The following is a 24512-nucleotide window of genomic DNA, read 5'->3' as shown; positions in this document are numbered from 1 at the left end:
TTTGGAGTTACTTGTCCTGAAAGATAACCCTGTTGTTAGGGTACTTATAATATTTTCCCTTCTCCAAATAAATTATCATTTGTTGGTCTTTTCTTAAACTAATAGTTTTTAATGGTTTTCATACATTTGGTTGCTTGCTTAATAATGTTCGCTTGAGCGGATCATTTAATTTCAGAACAAATCAGTGAGAGAACTAAACTCTGTCGCTATCACAATAAGATAAGAAAGTTACGCATTTGCAATGGTAGACCTCGATTTCCCTAACTAAAGTTGACGATTTGTGCTCGATTTGGTGTGGGTTCGTTTTGAGTTCCCAATTCATTTACAATGGGTACGTCTACTGTCTTTTTCTTTTAGCGGTTTATGTATATGCAGGTATAGGAATAGATCAAAGGCTAACTATTAATATTAACAACTTTTGGCTTAACAAATAGGTAACTAAATAAAGGACTAATCTACGGTTTTCGTATGGTGTACGGATTAATGTTAATGACGGTCGACTACGGCTAATACTACGGCCTGTTTGGAGTCCTAGGAGCTGGAGATGGCCTGTGGCGCCGTGCTGCCGTTGCTCAGCCTTTGCGGGGTGGTGGTGCTGGTCGTCTGTAGTGCCGGCTTCTGCTCGTCGTCCTCGGGGTTGTCCCAGTACTGACGCTCGCCGGAGCCGAAGATGTTGTAGAAGGTGCCGCAGATGATATACACAAAGGCGGCGATGAAGAACACGATCTGCCACTGACCCATCATGGGCTGAAAGGAAAATATGTGATTTAGTAAGGAGTAATATTCGAAATGGTATAGGTCCTCACCTTGCTGGGATCGGAGATGAGATGGCCCGCAGCAATGGGCGCCAGGAGACCCGCCAAATTGGCCGAGCAGTTCGTGATGGACATCAAAAAGCCGGCGAAGCGCGGGGTGAGGTCCAAGTGGTTGATCTTGAAGCCGGAGTAGATGCCTCCATTCAGGCCCACTCCAATGGTGAGAATGGCCAGGGTCAGAGCCCGATCGCAGCCCGTGTAAGAGGCGGCAATCAAGGCGATGCCAGGACCATACTGGCCAATACTGTTGATCAACTTCCTGGTGGCCGTGTGCGTGAATCTCTTCGAGCTGATCATCCAATCGGCAACCACCGAGATGAACATGGAGAAGAGCCACATGGCCAGGTAGGGCAGGGAACTCAGCAGACCGTTCGACTTCAGGGAGAAGCGGAGCACCTGCTTCATGTAGGTGGGCAGTTCGGTCATCAGGGTCTCATAGCCGTAGTTGTGACCCATGTGGGCGAACAGGATGGCGTAGAAGGGCAGAGACTTCATGATGGCCTTGAAGGGAATGGGCGGGCTCTACAAAAGGGTAATAGAATGTGTTAGGAACTCATATACATTATTTGTATATATATTTTAAGAACCCACCTTGACCACATCAGATCCCCAGAGGGCATCATTAATGTACTTCTTCTCGCGCTCATCAATAGTGGGATGCGAAGAGGGATCCTCGTGCACAAAGATCAGGAAGGCAATGGACCAAACGGTTCCCACAACTCCAAATACATAGAAGATCGAGGGCCAGCCGCCGTCGAAACCGTATTCAGCCAGTAAACCGGAAAGTGGCATCGAAATAATGGTTCCAAACTGAGCACCCGCATAGACGGCAGCACCCATTCGCGATCTCTCGTTGGGGGGAATCCACTTGGCCAACATGGCGTGGGTGCAGGGCACAATGGGACCCTCGCCCAGACCCTGGATGAAGCGCACGGCACACAGACCCCAGACTCCTCCTTGGCGGGCAGCCACCGGAACCAGGAAGGCGAACACCGAGTTGATCAGCATGCCGTAGCCCAAGAAGCGCAGGGAGCCGTACTTTTTGGCCAGGATGCCGAAGGGAATCTGGGTGATCACATAGCCGTAGAAGAAGGAGGATAGGATATAGCCCTGCAGAGCTGAGCTCCACACAAACTCGCCATCCTGGGAATCGTCCTGAAAAGGGGAAGTTCATTTATAACTAATTTATCAGATACGTATCATTGTTAGGGCTACTTACAACAGGAATATCCCGATCTCCGCACTCATCATCGAACAACTCTTCACCAGTCTTAATGGCCGTATGATTGACCATGGCCACAATGGCCACCGACATATTAGTGCGCATCACATACGCATTGGCCATGCCCAGGAAAAGCATGAAGGTCACAAAGTAGCGGGTGGCAAAGCATCCTAGAAAATAAAAGAAAATTTACAAAGAGAATTAGTAAAATATCTCAGTAGAAAAAGCGAAATTAAGAGTCTAAATATACCTCGGAGAGACTAAGAAAACTGATTTATCTGGCTAAATCAGTGAATGCGTCAGTGAGCAATAAGCATGCAAAAAATAATTTATCTACGCCAAGAGGAAGTCTTGTCAACAACTATTAATGTTAGCCATCCAATTAAATGTTTCGGAAATGCAGAAATAACCCAAATCTATAGAGGCTATAACCGAGATATGAAGATGTAATCTTTTCTAGGGTTTGCTTAGCTCAAGGCTTGTTGCTCGGAATAGAGATAAGAACCTCGACGGGTTTGCTGAATGAATCATGGGCGATAGAAAACCCTACAAAAGTGGCAGCTCTAATAATTTATAAATTCCCATAAAACACTATTATTATCGGTTTAAAAATATACATTCCTCGAATTGCGATAACCAACTGATTTCTTCTTAAATTTCACAATTGTCGCTCGTTTTTTTACCCCACCCTTCATTTATTCGATTTTATTGCCACAGAGTCATATTCCAAGATCGCGTTTTGTTATTACGATAAAGGCAATTGTTTACGGTTGGGGGAGGGTGAGGGTTTGTAATTTTTAGTGCCGTTTGTGTCATTTGACAAACGTGAATCGCCGGCATTTCCAGCAATTTTCACGGCCGTGGAACACGTGAGTTTACCGAGAATTCACAATTTCAGTACAGTTGTGCTTACTTTCTACGGTTTGGGGCTGGGTTTGGAGTGGGGTCTTTATGGCTTAATTAGAAGGTGACGCATAGAAAGTTCAAGGCTGCCGGCTAAAATAATTGAGGCCACTTACTTTCAAAACTAATGAACTTTGGCCACCTTTAGTAAATCAAAAACTGTGCGATAAGCTTTTTCTGTTCAATAACCCGACGGATTCATTGGAATTTAGTTGCCCACAATTTTCGAAACAAAAAATCTATGACATAAACAATAGCTCGAAAACGGCAAAATTGCTGAATCAAATTTAATTTTAAAAATATTGTTGTTCGCTCGCCGTTTCATTTCGCTCACGCAGCATTTAATCGCGCGATTTGCTCGCTTTTTGCTTTGGTTTTGCCTCATTTTCCACCAACGTCTCGTGTTGCACAATCGCCGAGTTTGCTTTCGTTGGCAGCAATCTGGCGATGGGGAGAAGCACGTGTAAGTCGCGCGAAATCAGTCCAAGGGGAAGAAACCTGTCTACGGGGTGTGAAGAATACTGCCTAACAACAGAGCAACAGAGTGCTTGCCATGATATTACGCATACGCAGGGTGGTCCCAAGAGAAAGGGAAAGGTGTGGGAAAAATATGGAAAATTGCTTAGAGCGATCAATAGGGTACATCCAATGTGTGCTTTTGGAAAATTAAATATATATATATCATATCAGAAATGAGTTTATAAAATTCTGATCTTATAGTTAAGCTTACTCTGCGGTTCTTGCTCCTGGGATTCGTTAAGATTCCTCTGATTCCACACCAGAACGTGGCCATCGCGATGACGGTGATTCAGACTGCTGCGTCGGAAGGGCATGGTGCACCAAAACGAAACTACCCCTAACTTGGCTAAATTCGGTATTTTCTAGTTCGGTTCGTACTCGAGTTACAAGACTTTTTGCGCACACGCTTAAACCATTTCATTGTCTATCTGTCGACTTGGCCGGCTGGAGACCGTAACATATCGCGGGCTGGGTAAGAACTCCGAATTTTGGGTAAGAACTAGCGATAATAATGTGTTGTGCCACCGACGTTGAACGGTCAACTGAGTGGGTACTTTTCGCTCCCGCCCGTTGGCTATGGCTTTTTCTACTGAGCGCCAACTGTTGCGCCGCCTTCATTTATAAACTGTGGGTATGGTGTATGAGCACATGAGTACATCTGCGGGCTATTGGGTTCGGTTATAGAACGAGTGAACGACTGTACGAATACGTATGGTTCTGCGCCGGCGTCGCTCTCGCCGCCGCTACGTGATTACATCAGTTTTAGTGTTCAGATTTCGACTAATTAAGTGAGGCGATGGAAAGTTCTCCCCTGCATAATGCATCATTTCGGACCCGGCGATTGATGTCAATTGATAGAGTGAACTTTTCAGTCGGACCAAAGTCAAAGAACCATCGGTCGAACCACCTACGTTTAGTATATATGTCTAATTATATCGGATGTACGTAAGCATGGTACACACTCACATCTCGTGACTTTCGGCACATGGAAGACGAAGTACACGCGCTGCCTAAAATATGCACAGCTAAGTGATTATGGTAACATCGGGCGATCGTTGGGTTGTTTAAAAAAGTACTAAATATTTTTCGGTTTCATCTTAGATTTCTTGAGATGACTAGTTTTCTAATTTTGAACAGCGATTTTTATTTGCAAATTATGATCTTTGAACTACCCTAACCACCCCTAACAAAAACGCTATATACATATAGTACATGTGTAAAGACTCAGGATGAAGTCATAGAAATGCGACGCCGCTAAATGGAGGCGCCCCCTCGAGGTGCACAATATATTCTGGGCAATTACTGGTCACGCCAAAATATATACCCTATCTTTTAATTGCTTTGACAAGTCGTTGCTAATTTTGACATAGGCCGAAAGTCAGAACAAAACCATACAAAATGGGCCCTATTGTTTAGATTTTATCATTATTTATCTTTCCAACAAACCGCAGAGCGAGACCAAAGCTGAAACTGTAAATATATCTACAGTCACGCTTGAATCGGCCAAGTGATTGTTTATATATAGAGTGTGTGAGCGGGCCGCTCTGAAAGTCGCCGCCGGCTGAGACGGACACGTGTTTGTCGCCTGCCTCTCCTCACAAGTTCAAATTGCCAATCCGATACGATCGCAACGACTGGGAAATGATCTATTATGAAAAACATATTCCCAAATATGGATTTTAAATCTTAAAAATGGGTCTTAAAACAAGACTATATAATATTTATCTGATGTAATACATATTTGCATCATGGTATATTATGAGAAACAGCTGTTCAAATCACATGAAAAGCTCATAATATAATTATCAGCTTCCTATTATATGATTTCTAACCTTTTATGGCAATACGAATTCAACAAGTCTATAAACCCGAAATATTCGCCAACAACCCCTCGACTACCCTCTTAATTATGATTCCTTTTGTGTTAATTGTGGTTTGCCGACATTGAGCGTGTCTGTCGAGCTCTCGTGACAAAAAAAAAGAGAAGCCATTCACACTGTCTAGCTTGATGTTTACCATATTCTAATTATTTAAGTGTATGTAGGGTGTATTTTTGGCAAATCCCCTAATGGAATTCTTTATGGTTAGGCCATGGTACAGTTGTGCGCGCCCAAAGCAATTAAGTGATTTTTCATTTTGTCTGCCAACTATTGCGATCTGTTTTGGTTCCACAAGAGGAGTGATTATAATTATATTATTAACTATTTATGGGTATTTGAAAGGGGTAACTATTTTACATTTACTCTACATGAAGTCTACAAGCTTTCGTTACGTTTTTACTGCATGCTTTTGGGGTGAGCTTTGCTGCGTAACGTAACGCATTGTTACGTAATTAACATTAGTTACTGGGATTTCTTGGAAACTTCTGCTTTCTTCTCCCATTAAGTTGCAAGTGAATAATTGTCTGAGAACATTCTGGGGAATTCTGGGTATACAATAACCCTCGAACCACAATAATAAGCCACAATTGTCGTTTATTTGGCTTTCAACTCAACTTAAGCATAAACAACGAGTATTTGTCGCGTTTGAGAGTTCCTGGTATTGGGTATCTTGAAAGGTGCCAAAGAGTAGCGCTAATATTTGCGGCCATAAAGAGGCGGCTTTGTTTTCCCAGAAGGTCAGACTGAAGTCAGCAGGAGATTATTTGCCCAACTTTATCAGATAGATCCGATTCAGCCAGTCACAACTGTGGCATTGGGTTAATTGCTCAGTAATTTCTATTTCAGCTTCCCTTTTGCAGGTAAAAACGTATATAGCACTGTCTGAATGAATGCTCTGGCTATTTTCGTGGTTATTTTAATCTTTAAATATAGTAACATGCACACTCAAGAGATGAGATGAGTAATTTGTATGCCACTCACTGTCGCAAAAAAAAAAAACTAATTTAATGCTATTCTGCGAAAAAGTAGCAAAAGTCACGATCTTAAAAAATGAGGAATTTCTCAACTGTCCAAACTGAAAAGTTTATAGTGCTTGCCATCCCGCTTGCTCCCATTAAAATTTAAACCTACTTTGTAAAAGCAATTTTTCAATTTAGCAAGTTGCGCTGAGATGGGTTGCAAATCGGATTACGACAATGCCCCGAGACGTCAGTGCCAACAATACTATATATATACTACATATATCCACTAGATATATATCATCCCATGGAAATATAGAACGGATATGGGGCTCCAGTCGAGCGCGTCGCTGAACAGGTCGCCTATTGTTAAATTACTGGGGGGTTTTTATTCAGGCCACCCACCTCCACATACGGTTCCAAACTGCGGGGGCGTTGCCTGGGAAATTGAATAGATAATTTATTCACGGTGCCGTCCAATTAACGGATGGCATGTCGCAAGATGACAAAACCAGAGGGCCACCGATTCAAGTGTCAATATCAGGGCCAAAAGCCAGCCACTCGGCAATCTGCCAAACCGAAAATCGCTCTCATTTCGCCATTCTCGACACGAAAAGCTAACATAGCTCTGTATTGGCTAATGAAAGTAAAAAGCGAAAAGTTCTCGTCGGAATTCCAAGGCGAATGCATTTCCCCCACTGACCTTAACCGCGAATCGAGTTTTGTCATCACCTTGCAGAGTTCATTTCCACAGTTATAAACACGTACTACATTCGGCATTTATAGCTCTGTTTTTTTGCCAGATTGTTTTTTGGTATTTGCCGGTTAACCGGTTTCAGTCGGTTGAATCTACGCTACTGGGCACCAAAAAGGTAAACCGGGAACTCAAACAAACTGTGTCAAGTGTCGAGCAGATGACTTCTGGACAAAACATATTAAGGAAACAAAGACAGCGTAAACAAACCACTTGATTTGTCCGCAAATGGCAGAATAATAGGCAAATTAGGCAATTTATTGACTCAACTGTATAACTACGCACAAAAAATATTAATAAAAGCTTTGAGCTTAAATAAAATGTATGGTTAAGAGTCAAAACAAAAATATTATTATCTATTTATGAAAAGAAAAAACTTGGCGGAATATTTTTTCAAAGCTTTTGAACTAGGTTGGGTTATTATAATTTAAAATTTAAAAAATGCACTAAAAACCTTATTTTAATTATCTCATTTTCATAATAAAACATATCGCATGTCATCACAAAATATGAAAACCAATTTCCCTTGCCAACTGCAAAGTGTGTGTCACACGTTAATTGGAAATTTGGCTCACGCATTGGCGACTCTTGTCATTAATGGATTTTATTTTTATCCTCATTTTCGTTGCATAATAAATAACTTCCGTTTAGCGGCAACCTTCTCATCCATTTTCGGGCGGATTTCGCTTATTTAAATCAAGTGGATTCCCGGAGAAGCAATGAGGAGCCCATTCAATCGACTTCAAGTGTAATTTTTGAGTTTAACGATTGCAAAATAGCCGGGCGAGAACTTGAGTTACGTTTTGTGTTCAGGTAGTGTTCTGCTCGACCAATTTGCTCAGTATTTCAAGCAACTGATAAATATAAATTATATGGCTCAGCGATTGGGACACATATCCGAGTGGATTGTCATGTGCGATAAATGGGGCAATTAGCCGGCAAACTGAAATCATAGACTAGGGGTATGCATCATATGGATTACAAACCTAGCGGGTAATTGTTCGAAGAAAAGAAAGCAAAGGCGCATATGCATATTACTTGGATGACCGATTATTATTATGGGAGGATAATTACTTCCTAAAGCGGGTTTTCAAGGGAATAAGTTCCAAGGGGTAATAACTGGGGGTGTGCTACTTTATGGGAGAAGTTACATTCTACTTACTAATGAAAAAATTGAGAATTTTTAAGGGTTAAAATATTTAAATTAAGATTTCATTAAACTTAAACAAAATATTTTTAAATGGTAATAAAATAATGATTTTATCCATCAGATCTTCTACGTTTTAAAAACATAGATATCTTTATAAGCACCTGTTCCCATTTACATCTTTAGTACACCTTTATATTTGTTTTATCTTATTAGTCTTTGTATTTATGGTGTTTTTGTCACTTCCCTATCAGACCCTTAATAATTGACAAGCAAAGAGTGTTATGACAATTAAGTGTAATGACAATTGTGAATTATCTCGGCTATAATTGGCAAACATTACACCATTTTACTGTGCTACTTTGGCACGCTCCCACTCTCTTCCTTCCGTTTTATAATTTAAGATATAAGTGATATCTCTTAAAGAAAACTTACCCAATGCTGGCTTCTCCAGATCCTTCTCGGTGCTCCCACAAATGGCCTCCTTTGACGCAGACATCTTGTTAATTGTTGTGATGAGCAGGCTTTATGGCTTTAAGGGCTTTGTTTGGGTTAAACACGAAGTGTTAAAACAAATTGATTACGACGCTGCAGGTGGCGCGTTGTAATATCACAATACAACACAATTCTGCATACAATGCAGAAAAACAAACTTCGTCGGGGGTGTATATTTGCAGTTTAACTTGTGTGTGCAAGACGTCCGGGAATTTTCCCCACCGATATGGCTTTCGTATTTGCCCGATTCTTCCGCGGCTTTCTTCTGGTTTCTTCGGACCTCTTCACTCGCGATCTGCTGTCGCCGACAGCTTGAATTGTTCTGATTGACAGACAGCGGTTAGCGGGCCTTAAATAAGCCCCGATTCAGGTTCGGACTGGGACCGAGACTGGGTCCCAAGTGAGACGTCTGTTGTCTGCTGTTTGCACGATTTATTCGCTGTTTACCCTCGCTCTTCGGGGATGCGGATCCCTTCACTTCTCCAGCAGTTTCGCCGCGGATCTCGGAACTCAGATCTCGAATCTCGTATCACAGATCGGCAGATCAAGCTGTTAATCTGAAAGCAGAGAGCGTTAAACAAATTAGTCTGATAAATTTAGCAGGCTATCGGCTTCAATTGGTTGGGCAAACGCCAAGTGTCGTCGAATGCGAAAATGTCCACCGTCATCCCGAGACGAGATTGGCATTTGATTTCGAGATCTCACGAGTCAGTCGCCCTACGCACGTTTTCCGAGTTAACAGCGACTGGCGATCAAATATTTAACACTGTGATTTGTCAAATATCATATCATATATAGCTCGTACCAATCTGGGGTACAGTTTGTCACCCGATTTTAATTTTTAGCCAGTTCTGTGCGGAGACCTTGGCTGCTTTTTTCATATGTGGCACTGCAAGGCTAGTTTAATATTTGCATTTATATCGCACACTTGCAATGTAATTAACCTTATAGCTCTACTTATCTCGTTCGGAGCTGATCCACTCACATATTGACAATTTCGGCTCCCTGATGATGTAATGTGTTTGTTACTTTTACGATTCTGTTTTTTTTTTTTGGGTCTTCAAGACAATGTTTTCCTTTTGAGGGAACAGGTTACGCGATTTTGCGCGGCATATTTCCAGGTAAATTGATTATAACAGCGCTTTGATTCTACATGTATTTAAGTTTAACAAGGAAGAACGCTATAGTCGAGTACCTCGACTATCAGATACCCGTTACTCAGCTAAAGGGACCAAAGGTAAATGGAGATATGCAAGCAGCAAAGCGAGATTTAAATGCGCCACCTACCGGCGGAATACAGATTTAAGCATTGTGGGCGTTAGGGTAGGCGTGGCAAATTTTTTTTTGGATCAATCGATAGGTATTGACGAGACCAATACATTTCAGTTAAAATTTTTTATCTAGCATAAAAATTTTGAGCGCCACAGGCTTGGGCGGTTTGTGGGCGGTAGAGTGGGCGTGGCATATTCGCATAACAAACCTGCGCTGCGTACAAAGCTACGGAATCTAAATCTGAAATCCCAATACTCTATCTTTGATAGTTTCCGAGATATCCGCGTTCATATTTACGATTTTTTGAAGTTTGTGGGCGGTTTGTGGGCGTCCAAGTGGGCGTGGCAAACTTTTTTTTGGGTCAATCGATAGGTATTGCTATGAACAATTCATTTCAGTTTAAATTTTTACTCTAGCATCAAAACTGTAGAAGCCACAGTTTTGGGCGGTTTGTGGGCGTTAGAGTGGGCGTGGCACTCTACTGAAACAAACTTGCGCTGCGTAAGAAGCTCAGGAATCTGCTCGCCAAATCTCAATAGCCTAGCTCTCATAGTTTCCAAGATCTCAGCGTTCATCCGGACAGACAGACGGACAGACGGACAGACGGACAGACGGACAGACGGACAGACGGACAGACGGACAGACGGACAGACGGACAGACGGACAGACGGACATGGCTAGATCGACTCGGCTAGTGATCCTGATCAAGAATATATATACTTTATGGGGTCGGAAACGCTTCCTTCTGCCTGTTACATACTTTCCGACGAATCTAGTATACCCTTTTACTCTACGAGTAACGGGTATAAAAAGCCGCAGTCAATATAACAAAAACACAGTTGCGCACTTGAGTTTTTGTGTGAGCCGAATTTCAATTGTTGCCGAATTGTTTGCACGTCAGAGCAGCCCGAAAAAATGTTTTTGGAAAGTTTCCTCAGCCGGCTGAGAAACCTGCTCTCTAGATTTGTTTGCGCAAATTTCTTAGAAATTTGGCCCACACAATACCTTAATTGGGCTGTTTTGAATGCCAAAGTCTGTTAAAGACAATAAAATGAGTATAAACATGTCAAGTGGGCACCCTACTAATTACAGCAAAAATGCTTAACAAAATCTCCATAAGTTAGATTTCTTTAGAAAGATAAGCTTGCTTGGTTCGATTAACGAGAATAGAACACTTTATTGAAATACAATGACCTGAAATATGCACATTTTATTTGCATTATTACTGTATCACTCTTTATCAGTCCTAATAGATTTATGATTGCTTCTATTGTGTAAGCAATGACCTGATGCAATGCTGAGATTTTCAGTATTTGATCTACGTTATCTGTTTATTAGACAGGGATCAAAAATAGAAACGTGATCTCTATGGTTACTCAATAAGATCACTCGGTAGGTTGGCGGAGATCTCGAGTTTCCTTTGCCGTATTTCTGTCATAAATATTGATCAATTTAAACAATTAGCAATCTGACATTTGGGTAAACATTTGGGCTATCAAACTTGGATGGGATGATTTCGCATTTTACGACTGCTAAACAACCGCAGATCGCTGAAAGCAGTCGATAGCGATGGTTGTCGTACTCCTGGCACGGATCTCACTGATATTTATGGCCCAGGTATTATATAATACATAACAAATTCAAATAAATTAAATGCGGTTATAATATAAATAGAAAAAAGTCCCCCAAGGGTTTAGGGATCTCCAGCACACGCCTCTGAAACTCTATAAATATTGATATAAATTTAAACTACAATTGTTTATAGCTCATTGTTAATTGCGCTGCAACTGCTAGTTGACTATAGTTGGCATTAAAAGTGCATTAGTAAATATTAATAAAAGCCCCGAAATTTATGGACGGCCACAAAGCTATATTTAATGCAATGAAGGGGCTAACAAAAATTTATGAAGCTAATCGCTATCGCTAACGCCCCTTAAACGTATTGAAAAGCACGCCGGGGCGCTAAAGAATTCGCTGAAGTGGGGGAAATTTCGTCCAGATAAGTTGGCCAATAAAGCGAGAAGCTGGCAAAGCCCAATATGGCCAATAGAATACTTTTCAACACTCCTGGGTGCTTATAAATTCCCAGTCAGACAGATTTATTGGTAGATTGCCGCTCGAGTTCTTCTCCAAATTCAGCGAATAGGTTTCCATGAGGTTGACGGCGGCCGTAAATCAAACACGCTTATCTAACAGCACTCATCGAGTGTGGGGGACCTCTCATAGATTGCACGGCAATACGAACTCCGGACCCCGAAACCAGATACTTCCTCTTGCTGGCGAAACACGTGCTAATTACACTTGATTCACCCCTTTTTCGGCTGACTGAGATGCGGCCGTAAAGAAACTCAAGACGTCTGGCATCAGATTGCCTTAATTATGTCATAATTGGACCTTATCGCTGGTCCATAAACCAGCCTTCGTCGCTTATATGAGGGATCCGTGACAAGGCAATGGCAAATTTTCCACCCGTGCTTCACTTTCAACGACCGCAGATTGGCATTTTAATGGGGATGGGTTTCCCTTAATTAATTTTAATGCTATTCGCTATTTGTTCCAATTGCTGGCAACATTTCCACACCATTTCCAGTTGCAACTCAGTTTTCATTTCCACGGGCTGCCCGCGCTTGCATTCAGCATTTCAAGTTCAAGTTCAGGCCCGAGACTCAACCTCAACTCAAACTCACATTCGATGCGGCCGAGTGGCTGTGCACTCGGAAAAAAATTGGAATAAAAATAGACTTATATACGATTGGTTAATTGCAGATATTGTCTGTTGTGAACAAATTTTTAGAAAACAATTTGGGGATTTGTAAACAATAAACAGGTTATAATTAAGATACGAACTGGTCATTAAAATGTTTATATAATATGATATCAAACTTTTGGATATACAATATTTAAAAACACCTCTGCTGATTGGCAAAACAGACTATACTATATGTATTACTCGCAGTGCAGCTGGTTTTATCAGATTTTAACATTGTTTTCGCTGTTCTCGAGCAGTGGGAAACTGTTTGGATCAGCGGACTTGGGGGTTTCAAGAGGTATGTCTCTTGGCCGGGCTTATCTGCTTATCGGCGCGCATTTTTGCACTTGAGTTGGCTATCGAATGGGGATTCGAAATGAAAGTAAATAGGGCTTGTAATTTGTAATCGCATTAATCACCCAGCCACTTGTCTGCGTGGAAGTGAATGGTATGGTTACACAAAATCATACTAAATTTGTGATCGTAAATCATTCACTTAAATCGAGTTCCTTGACAATAAGCAGCAGTACTTTTGTTCAGCTTACTTAACTCGTTTACTTTGCCTTTGTTAAGAGGCAGAGGCTTTAAAACATATTTTTAAATTTTGTGGATGTATTTGGCTGGTGGTTTTAATCAGAAACTCACTCACCTCCCGCCGAACGCAGGCACACGCGCAAACGCACTGAGAAAACAACTTTTTAAAAATACCAATCAGCTGTTTTGACTACTCCGTTCTCAATAGGGCTTCTACACATTTTATCGCAGTGGTTCCAATTAACTGGATCTCAGCGAATTTGCGGACAAAAACAAAGGTGGGGATGGTTGGAACTGACAGCACAGCGGAATTCTATCAACTTAAAGTCTAGATATACCACTCACTTTGATGGACTGGCGCCGGGTTTTCTCGCAAGGCGAATTCTCCACGCACTACCGATGGAAAAACTTTCTTTTGGGGCTTTCAACTCGCTCTGCTCGCCACGAGCGTTGCCACTGTAATGACTTACTACCTCGGCTAATTGAACGTTTTTATAATTCTGTTTCTGTTTTTTGCTCGTCGACTGCGGCAGCGACGCCGGCGTTAGGAAACACGAAGCGCTCGGTTTGATTCACCGGCCGAGCTTCATTTGCCTGATAAATACCTGTTCGCCAGGTGATAATACCCCATTGTGATAATAAAACAGCGTTATAAACCCCCGGTAAATGGTACAATGAGGCTGCCTTTCGAGGATCTCACTCCCACTTTCGGATTTCTGACCCTGCGAATCGATTTCGAGCAACCGGTTGGGGAGAGTGACTGCAGTTACTACAGGCCTCTCTATAGAGAATACACTCCACTCACCGCCGCGAATCGTGTGCTGCTCACGTGAGCACACTCGCACTTTCTGACAAATTATTAAACTAATCTCTCGCCCGCATGAGAGACACATGCCGATGGGCGAAAGAGACTTTTACGATATTGACAAATTGACAAGCCCCATAAGGAGATTTATAGCGGGGGACCTTAAAGACCCGGTATTGACGTCAGGAAAAGGCTATGGGCATAGGAAAAATGATACAATGATACAAACAGCTTTAAAAATGTTAGTTTGTATAAAAGACTGCGTTCCTTAAATAATATTTAATATATATGTTACAGATTTCAAAATAAAGAGCATAGCAAATCTAAAACTGTTAGAGATGGTATAAAATTCGAGTTTGCTTTCTTTTTTTGGCTTGCTTTTGAGCAAAAAACCATTAAAGCTCTTACAATCTTGTATTCCAACTAGATGACTGTACCAATCTACAGTACAGCTGGTTTTTCTCCTAGTGCACCAATTCCATTCTCCATAAACCGTCTGTGGTCAGCGATAAGACTAAGGCCAGTTCTGTTCTCCAGGTAGCCAATATCAACTGATTTCGGGTCTATAAAGGATCGTAAAACACAATCTTGACCAACAGTAGTCAGGTTCGGTTTATAGTGCATACTGGCCAGGCCCATGAATGGACGATCAACTTTAGCCGGCGAAAACTCAGTCACATGATTTCGGATTGTGGTTAGCGGATTAGCCCGCGAACCGACTCAGTATAACCTTTAAGAGATCTCTTATCACCGGGGCTATAAGTATGACAGCCTCAAGTGCAATTCAATTGCCCATGCCAAATCATATTTAACTGATCCGTTTCAGTTCCTAGTACCCGTATTATCTTGTCATTAATTGTATTTCGAAAGTCGAGATAGGACGGAACGTGTTTTAGTGACGAAATTGGGGGATCGATGAAGATATTCCAGCGCCACATACGATCTGCTAAGCTCTTTGGGGCCTGGCGTTTGACGCAGTTAATGCGATTTTGGATTCTCATCTTTTTTTTACAAGATAACGAACCGCGTTTTGTGGAGTGCAAACATTTAAGGAATAGATTGCCTATTCTCAGGTGCAAAACAAAATAAAAGTATTTTTATTGATGAAATTCCAAGTGATTTTCCATTGCATCACAAACTGAGTCAACAAATTGAAGAGTTTGGTACTCAAGGAAACATGGCATCACTAGTTACAAGTTAATTACATTTAACTTGCAATAATATTATTATCTTATCACAATTTTAAGACTAGACAATTAAATAATACAATTCTATTAAAAGCAACTATAAATTGAATAGGGGTTTTGAACTACCATAACATACAGTCACTAATCCTTATGACTGATAAGAGGAGTTATTTATATTTCTTATATTTATTATGTTGATAAGAGCTTCTAAAATATGGGAGTACTTTAAATATTTATGAAAATTTTATATTTACCCAGAAAGTAAGAGTGTGTTAGATTTACTATTTCTTATGTAACAACTGGCTAATCGCATACTATCCATATCACTAAGGTAAAAATAAGTATAATCTTTATTCCTCAAGCGGAACGTTGGAGCTAAAACTGGCTGGAAATAAGTTTATTAGATTAGTGTTAAATCTGTTCCACTTGTTTTTGCGGTACAAAGTAGTGCCATTTGACAAACTTTCCAGATACCAATACTTCTGTTACTGAAAATGTAAACTTTATAATTGGAAGCCTGTAGTACAAGTCTCTCGAATGTCCTTTATGAATCCAAAGAAACAGATTCAAGTTCTTTGGCTCCAACTAGCCAAGGTTGAATATTACACCAACACGTTTTTTGCAACCTGCTAATGGACATAATAAATTCTGGTGCAAAACAAAATAAAATAAATCAGTGTCGAGCTGAACATTGGATGTCTCGATTAGAAGGCCTGCCCTGTGGCGGAGGTAAATACAGCCATAAAACTTGGAGCCCCGGCGACAATATCGCATATAGCCCCCATTGCAATCGAGTGGCTAGATAAGAAACGTGCCGCAAATCGGCCGAGCTGCTCGCTGTTCACGTTCACGTGATGTGCACGCCGATCCATTTGGCCAGGTACATCTACTCACCGGCAGGTAAATCAGTAAATCAGCAACAGGTAAACCGCGCACAGCCCACCGACATAGACGATAATGAATAACGAGCACAATTAAGAGCAGGCGATGTGCTAAACGTTGATACAAAGTGCTTATCTTGTCTCCGATATTTGGCCCAGACGACCGGGGGATTTGCTAATGATCATGGGGCGTCGGCCATATATGTCCGTTTCAGCATTCCCGACTTCTCAGCGTCAAGAATCCGACACAAATGGACTTAGCAGAGTTGAACTACTGCAAACAGGGCCAATCATCGCTGTTTGAGTTGGCCCAGAGCAGCAAATAGATAACTTGGTGCCTGGAAATGTGTGCCAGAGCAAAATATTGGATCTGACATTACTCATACGCCGTGTGGGACTCTAACAGCAGTATGCCAATGCTGATTACATTTTTCATTATGCCTAAAGGTAGGCTTTTGTTTCCAAATGTGGTGAAATTGTTGGAAAGAAGGTGGGGATGAAAGCAAGTGTTATTTTCCAATAGACAAATAAATCTGTTATTAAAACGCCTCGTCATTTAAGTAATAAAAGTTCCTATTTAACCTATCTAGTAACCATTTAGTTTCATATCATTTTCAGCCCTAAATTTAAAACAATACTATTATTAAATACATATCCACACCGAATACTTAGCTTAAACCAAAACAAAGTTATTAATATTCAATTGAAAATTATTTCCCTTTGGCTTCTATTATACAAACAAAATGCCCTGCAGAGTCGGTGATATGGATTCTATATCCGCTCGTTTTCAGCCTAGTGTCAGGATAGGCAATTGGGTGGAAGAAAACTGTCTAGAGGAGGTTGAGTATAAAATATGTATATATAACTGGTAAGTAATATTTGAGTCCCCATTTTATAGGACAAAATAGTTAACTTCAAGAAACAACGCGATCGAGGCGAACTTCTGGTGGAAAAAGCTCGCACTTTGTATGATAATTTCCACAAGGAGGTCGTCTTGGCTGCCCCCAAGCAGACCATTATATTCGGGGCCATTGTGCAACTCATGCCCATCTATATGAACATCAGTGATATGGACACCTCCGATCTGAATGCCGCCTTATCGGTGGTTATCAATGAGAAGGTTGTGCGAAAAAGCCAGTCAATCAATGAGGATTGCGAGCTAACGGTAGCGCCCTCAAAACGACCCTGTGTGCGAAACTCCTTCAAGATAGTCAGTGGAGATGGTCGGGATCGCACTGGGGAGAACATCAAGTACGGACAGCGATTCCAGCTGCAGTGCATGGCCTCGGAACAGGATCCCATCGTCCTGTACAGTGGGCCCAAGCGGTGCAATCTGCAGCAGGGCGTCAATGCCACCTATTTGTCTCACAAAAACGGGGAGCTCAACCTCAACTTGGGACTTGTGCATCGCACCGTAAGTGGGGTGTTTATGTCAGGAGCAGTGTAGAAAACTACCTGACTATATTGTGATTTTAACGTGTTTTTTAGAAAATCAACTGTCCCGATAACGATATCCCCTTGGCCTATACGAACTGGTTTTGCAGACACGTTGATCCAAAACAGCGTTTTGAAAGCGAAGGAGAAGATATTCCCGTAATTCTAATTAAAATGTATCTAATATTTTTTAATAATCACATTTAATATCTCTAACCATAGAGCAATACCCCCTTGGTGATTGTGCACGGAACTACAAATCGAAATCTAGCTGCCGAAAATGTTTTAATACAAACTCTTTTCGGCCCGGAGTTTCTGGTATCCGTACAGAACTATCGCAATATCTATAAGCACGAGATCTGGAAGAACGTTTGGATGATCAGCAATGGACATCAGACTGGATCGAAATCTTCAAATTCCTCGTCTCACTGAGTTCTTAAAATTACTTATTCCTAAAAAAACAAGGCCCAGCAATTATGTGGTGTGTGAACTTGATTTTTAGGTGGCAAAAATTTAAATTTCGCACATAAACTTTGACGAGTCGAGCCCCTGCTGTTTGACCTAGATAGAAATTGGCATTTGGCGGGTTAATTTAAAGACAAAAAACTGGGACGGTACTTAAGATAATTGGTAAGTGCGTTTTACGCCTTGGAAGGGCTTCTAATATATCAATTCAGAGTCAAGATGAATATATAATTACTTAATAATATTAAAATATTTAGAGGATTGACAATAACATATTGTTTTTGGCGTTACCAAAATTAATAAAGTGAGCTAGCTATAACAAAATGACCCCCCATCTAGTTCCCCACTTATCGGGTGTTCTTCCCACACAAAAGTGTGCTGTTCGGGCGATAAAACCACTCGATCGTAACACCATTCTAGACCTATAAATAGAGAACGACTGAACCCCAGTCAACACACTCAACCCTTGCGATGTCTTCGGTTAACAATCTAGTAATGCTTTCGATCCTTCTGTTCGCCGTGACTTTTGTTCTCGGCGAGATGGATGCGTCGGAGGAGTCGCGGATTATAGGCGGTCAGTTTGCTGCTCCAGGACAATTTCCTCATCAGGTTTCACTGCAACTGAATGGGCGTCATCATTGCGGTGGTTCCCTGATCTCCGAGACGATGATCGTGACCGCTGCCCACTGCACCAAGGGTCAGAATCCGGGACAGATGAAGGCCATTGTGGGAACCAACGATCTGGCTGCCGGCAACGGCCAGACCTTCAACATTGCCCAGTTCATCATCCATCCGCAGTACAATCCGCAAAGCCAGGACTTCGATATGTCGCTGATCAGGTTGAGCAGTCCGGTTCCCATGGGAGGAGCTGTGAAGACCATCCAACTGGCTGACTCGGATTCAAATTACGAGGCCGATACGATGGCCATGATCAGCGGTTTTGGTGCCATCAATCAGAATCTGCAGCTGCCCAACCGCCTTAAGTTCGCCCAGGTGCAGCTGTGGAGCCGTGACTACTGCAACTCCCAGAACATCCCCGGCCTCACGGATCGCATGGTGTGCGCAGGACATCCCAGTGGCCAAGTCAGCTCCTGCCAGGGCGACTCCGGTGGACCCCTGACCGTCGATGGCAAGCTCTTCGGTGTGGTGTCCTGGGGATTCGGTTGTGGGGCCAAGGGCCGTCCGGCAATGTACACCTATGTGGGCGCCCTGAGGTCCTGGATCAAACAGAACGCCAATGTGTAAATGGAATAGGCAAGACACCTTATAATCGACTTAAATAAAAACGAAAGCAGCATTACAACTCCGTGTTTTATATAACTATATAATATATTTGTGAACAGGAATTAATTTTAGCAATCAGGATTATCCTCTGGATAAAACATAAAACATAGGAGCAAAAAAGGAAGTTAACTTCAGCAGCTCGAAGATGATATGCCCATACAGCTCAAACTATATCATGCAATTAAAATCATAAGTATATTATGTATATTTTACATGGCTAGATCGACTGGTCTAGTGATGCTGATCAAGAATATATATACTCTATAGGGTCAAAAATATCTCCTTCACCGAGTCGTCAGAAATTTCCGGATTAGGCGAAAGAATGCAGTATGATGTCATATTGCCGATAAGCCCACTTGGAAACTCGGTCTCCCATGCTTATAAATAATACTGGACATTGTGTAAGAAGCTCTTCTTTCTCTCTCCTATATTTCCGGTGGCTGGGTCTGTTTAATGTATAAGTAAGAAACATACTATTTTATTAGTAATTAAACTAAGCCCATTGGTAAATTTTACCCAACAAAAGTAATCATTGGAAGCATTTCATCCGTGCATAAATTTTATTTAAAATGTTTTTTTTTGTTAGGGTGGGACAGAATTCGTCATCTCATCATGAAGCAGTTGGTGCATAAAAAACACAATTTGTATATAAATTGTTTACGTTTGGTCGAACCAGAATTTGGCTGCTATCAATACTCGTATAAGACTTTTCTAAGAGTTAGGTATACGTTCTCTCCTAACACCCGAAAAAATGGGTATATAAAAAAAACATTCGCAGTTTGCCAAAGCTCAGTGAGGCGGAGAACAGCGACATGGAGAGTCAAAATATTGAAAACACCAGTGCGAATGACAAAACCTCGGCTGACTCAACGCCGGCGTTGAATTTGCTGTGTCCTATATGCAACGAGTTCTACCGCGCAAGTGACCAAGTTTGTGGCATCAGCACGTGCGGGCATGTCTTTCACAAACACTGCCTGAGCCGCTGGCTAAAAAGATCCCTTACCTGCCCGCAGTGCCGCGCCTGCTGCCACAAACAACTTGTCTTCAGAATTCACCTAAACTTTACCCCAGCCACGGAGAACAAGGAGGATGAAAAGCCTTCCGAAACAAAGTTCTATAAAATGGATGAACATTTCAAGTGGATGCCCCTGAACCTGGAGGATTCGTATCTGCCCCCGGAGGGAGCTCTCCAGAGCGGAGTCAACCAGAATGGGAATGCGGCATATGTGGCACGAGCCTATTTCAACAACGATCGCCTCCCAGCTCATTATGTGCCCAAGGAGAAGGTGGCCTACGGAGCGTGGAACGGCAACGTCTACACTTTTACCGATGGTGTGGAGTTGCTGGTGCTCAAGGACTGTGACTACGAGTGGGTGGATGGTCAAAATGGTTCCTATCCGGAGGACGCACTGCCCACGGGCTACTCGCATTGGGGCGAGATCACCTATACGGGACGCGCTGAGTTGAAGGGCGTCATGCGGCTGGGCAAGGTTCATCCCTCCTACAAGGTAATATTCATACCACACCGTGGTAGGGAAATCGGCATCAGGTCCTACGAGGTCCTGGTACTCACGCCGCGCAAGCAGTCAGATCAATGATAATATTGACTTATTTCTATGTTTTATGTAAAGCTAAGGTCAATAGAACTTTGTGTGTCTTTAAAATCCAAAATTATAATGTGATAATTGTGAATCTTTATCTTGTAGCGTCAGGATACTACATATAATAAATGTAAATCTAAATACTATATTTTGTGAGAAATAAAAAAAAATTTTATATTTTAATATCGATCAATTACTTGACTTTATCGAATACATAGCTGGATAGAAAAAATCTTAATCTAATTAATTTACTTTGTGGGAAATAAAAAAAAAATTTACATTTTCATTTCGACAATTTCTTGGAGATAAGTACACAAAACTGGATGAAAACTTGATGCTTTGTCGTAGTAGTAGTATATGAGTCGAAACGCGCCTTATCGGACCACTAAATTCTCTTCTACTCTGGGGTACAGCATTAATATAAGATTTCAGAATTTCAATATATTTTATGCACAAATAGGACGACTATATCGTCAATGATGCCCTATCACCGCGAGTCTATCGGAAACTTCATACATTCTGTTCACAATTTTCGAATCAAGACGACATGGATATCCGTTATTTTTTTCCCGATCTGGTAGCACCATTATTTTAAGATTTCAGAATTTCAATATATTTTATGCACAAATAGGACGACTATATCGTCAATGATGCCCTTTCACCGCGAGTCTATCGGAATCTTCATATAATATGTTTACAATTTTTGAATCAAGGCGCCATGGATATACATTATTTTTTTCCCGATCTGGTAGTCCAACCTTTTCTCGCTTTAAAAGAAATTTAAATTCTAAGAACCTTAAAATATGGTTTGGGTCACAGCTACTCTACATTGTAACTTTAATTTTACAGATACTTTACATTAATCCGCTAGGTTGCCCTTAGTTCAGCTACCGTCCCATAGATGGCTAAAGCTTCAGTACTTTTTAAAAAAAGGGAGTTTCTTCCTGACTTGTTGATCCTTTGTTTAATTCATAGAACCACAAATAAGTAACCCAATAACATTTTCAATTCACATATTTTATTTATAACTGTATCTGATTCCTTGCACAATTTTGCGTTCTTACTACACATTTACTAGGCGCTTACTTAACTATTGTAAGTTTAGTTTAAAAAAAGATTATCGACCACTTCCTATGGCTTTTGGTTTCGTACGTAAAATGTAAATGCCGCCTACAGTGAAGCTCGCTGGCTGGAATAAAACATAGCAAACGAAAAACAATGCGCAACTCTTGGCTATCATATTGATATATAATATGTACGTTTTAGTCTTGAATAAAACAGTATTTAATCGTAGTTATGTACACATTCTGCTGGATGCGATATGAAATTGTACAGTACAGTATATACACAGTCGCTGTGATTGTGACCTAGCCTAATTCTACAAGAGTTCGATGAACGTTTACGATAACATATGTGTACGAATGCGTCCGTTACAAATAGAAGGCACTATGCACATTTGCATTATGAACTAACCACTAGGGGGACTAACGCTATATATCTGGTGTGATATCGGTAGTTTGGAAACTGATATTTGTAAGTACTACAAGCTGGCTGTGTCCAACAAATAGGATATGTTGTCGTCTTGAGAATCCAACGAAGGGAAATGCAACGGATTTTCAAAGAGAACACAAAGTTACCCGAAATCTAAACACCTAAACGTAATTTGGCAACGCTCCTCGTCTAAAAATTAAGCAACACAAGGCAGTCCCTAAATCGTACGAAAATAAATAAAATCAAAATTTGGTTCGCCCTTTAAGAAGATAAAAGAATGGTAATATAGGGGGAATGCTGGGGGCCACAGGCGAAACAAAGGCTATCACCAAATGCTTTCCAACTCAGACTTAGCCTAGGGCTTACTCACTAAAACATATATTTGGAATGAGGCTTTCGCAGAGCCATTTGATGACATTTGTAAAATTCATAAATAATCCGGACATCTTTCGCCTGGCGTTGGCCATGGTAGTAAGTCGAGTTACACAGAGACAGGGTTCACGCTTTCCGTAAATTGTGCTAAATGATTACAAATTTAAATGCAAAAATTGCGCTACGACTTCGGTTTGTTGGCCAGCACTTGTCCTTGGCCCGGGGCTCCATTAACCTAATCCTAAGTGCTCCTCCGACTTAGGGGCTAGAAAACCTATCAACTTATAGCTACTGTACAGCAGTCGTTCTCTTTTTTTAGTGTCTGTTTGTCTAGTCTGTGGATCTTAGGGCTATGTAACGTCTATTCTGTTGTTTGGAAACATATAAATTTTAATAATATTTATATAGCATGGCAAGTGATGCTGCTGCTGCTCCTGCTCCTGCTGCTACAATCCGCTCCGCCCTCTCCCTATTGCACATGCCTCGGGGGAATCTAACTACTCCAGCTCCTGCCGCCACTTCATGTCCTGTTTCCGCATCCCTTCCTGGTCCTGCCGCTATGCTCGTGGTTGTGGTTGTCGCCGCGAAGTGGGCAACAGCAGGTTGCCCCTCGCATAGAAGTAGCCTCACAACTTGGAGCTGTCGTAGTTCTCGAGGGTCCACTGCTGGCGACTCAGACTCGGGTTGCACTCCTCCATCAGCAGCTTGTCCTTGCTCTCGCTGATGGCCAGGCACTTGCCGGAGGTGCCGTGGTGCAGCTGCTTCGTGTTCTCGCGGAAGGTCCAGAACTGGAACGAAAGGATTGGGTCAGTGATTCGGTATATAGTCATCTAAAATCCACACAAAAATGATTTTGCTATGATGTTTCAAAGCATTTTAAAGACCTAAAAAGTCGTGGCTCTAATAGTTCATATTTTTCTTGGCTTTCAAAAACCACAGAAATGTTAAAAACACAATTTTAGGCCATTCCCAAAAAGAATTTAACATTTCGTTTTTCTTAAAACTCATTTTAAGGACCTGTAAAGTCTTGGCTTTATAAATACTTTTTTTCCTTGGCTTTCAAAAACCACAGAAATGTTAAACATACATTTTTAGGTAATTCACAAAAAGATTTGCATTTTAAAATAAAAATGTTACATTTCGTAATTCTTTAAAGTAATTTTAAAGACCTATAAAGTCGTTGCTTTATAAGTTCATATTTTTCTTGGCTTTCGAAAACCACAGAAATGTTGTATCTTTATTTTCACGAATTAAAATTGAACATATATTTAAAGTTTTATATTTATTTAAATGCATTTAAATGACCATTAAAAACGTTGCTTTAATAGTATATATTTTTTATGGCTTTCAAAAACTAAAGAAATTTTGTAATTACATCTATTAAAAAATTAAGGGTTTTAATTATTGTGTTATGGATAAAAAACAACGAAAAATATTCAAATTGAATATTATATTTTTGGTAATAATATTGCTTTATTATTCTTAGATTAGACTAGATTTTCCAACCGAAAAACCACATAAATTGGTTAAACAACATATCTCTAGATGTGCAAATTGGCTTTTTAATAGAACATTTGAGTTTGAATGTATTGTGGGAAGAAATATCATATTTCCAAGTCCCATTAAAGCACAAAATGTTATTTTAGGCTACCCAATTTATCATCATTCCCCACTGAAATCGGAAATATTCTGATAAGTGTACCATTTGAATATAATATTTTTGTTGTACTCCTCGAAGTTTGC

The 24512-nt window shown here is 41.0% G+C and overlaps 5 protein-coding genes across 8 annotated transcripts in view; 3 read left to right on the top strand and 2 right to left on the bottom strand.

Moving 5' to 3' along the window:
- Positions 1-86: 86 nt before the first annotated feature.
- LOC119549428 (putative inorganic phosphate cotransporter) lies at positions 87-13739 on the bottom strand. Of its 2 annotated transcripts, XM_037857512.1 has the most exons (6): positions 13595-13739; positions 8635-9251; positions 2035-2207; positions 1407-1970; positions 807-1337; positions 87-747 (listed from the first exon to the last, which is right to left on the bottom strand). In XM_037857512.1, exons 2-6 carry the CDS (start codon positions 8696-8698, stop codon positions 532-534), a joined length of 1548 nt encoding a protein of 515 aa, XP_037713440.1. In that variant the 5' UTR covers positions 8699-9251; positions 13595-13739; the 3' UTR covers positions 87-531. The 2 variants fall into 2 exon arrangements, with proteins under 2 accessions (XP_037713440.1, XP_037713439.1); XM_037857511.1 differs by lacking the exons at positions 8635-9251; positions 13595-13739 and adding an exon at positions 3671-4045.
- A 1909-nt stretch (positions 13740-15648) lies between these two features.
- Positions 15649-18033, top strand: LOC119549429 (cilia- and flagella-associated protein 161). The gene is made up of 4 exons (XM_037857513.1): positions 15649-16961; positions 17021-17536; positions 17611-17715; positions 17779-18033. Exons 1-4 carry the CDS (start codon positions 16866-16868, stop codon positions 17986-17988), a joined length of 927 nt encoding a protein of 308 aa, XP_037713441.1. The 5' UTR covers positions 15649-16865; the 3' UTR covers positions 17989-18033.
- A 427-nt stretch (positions 18034-18460) lies between these two features.
- LOC119549430 (trypsin-1) lies at positions 18461-19290 on the top strand. The gene has a single exon (XM_037857515.1). The coding sequence runs from the start codon at positions 18493-18495 to the stop codon at positions 19264-19266; it is 774 nt and encodes a 257-aa protein (XP_037713443.1). The 5' UTR covers positions 18461-18492; the 3' UTR covers positions 19267-19290.
- Positions 19291-20117: 827 nt separating this feature from the next.
- LOC119549883 lies at positions 20118-20903 on the top strand. The gene has a single exon (XM_037858188.1). It carries the CDS (start codon positions 20118-20120, stop codon positions 20901-20903), a length of 786 nt encoding a protein of 261 aa, XP_037714116.1.
- Positions 20904-21907: 1004 nt separating this feature from the next.
- LOC119549082 (putative polypeptide N-acetylgalactosaminyltransferase 9) overlaps positions 21908-24512 on the bottom strand; it is a 66309-nt gene continuing 63704 nt past the window's right edge. For all 3 annotated transcript variants that reach the window (XM_037856796.1, XM_037856798.1, XM_037856797.1), the window contains one exon: positions 21908-23557. In XM_037856796.1, coding sequence (XP_037712724.1) covers positions 23396-23557 — 162 coding nt within the window. In that variant the 3' untranslated portion in view covers positions 21908-23395. The remainder of the gene's footprint in view (positions 23558-24512) is intronic.

The sequence above is a fragment of the Drosophila subpulchrella genome, chromosome 2R (genome assembly GCF_014743375.2).
Source record: "Drosophila subpulchrella strain 33 F10 #4 breed RU33 chromosome 2R, RU_Dsub_v1.1 Primary Assembly, whole genome shotgun sequence".
Classification (NCBI taxonomy): domain Eukaryota; kingdom Metazoa; phylum Arthropoda; class Insecta; order Diptera; family Drosophilidae; genus Drosophila; species Drosophila subpulchrella.
The sequence above is the reverse complement of the archived record's forward strand: the minus strand, read 5'-3'. Positions and strand labels throughout refer to the sequence as shown.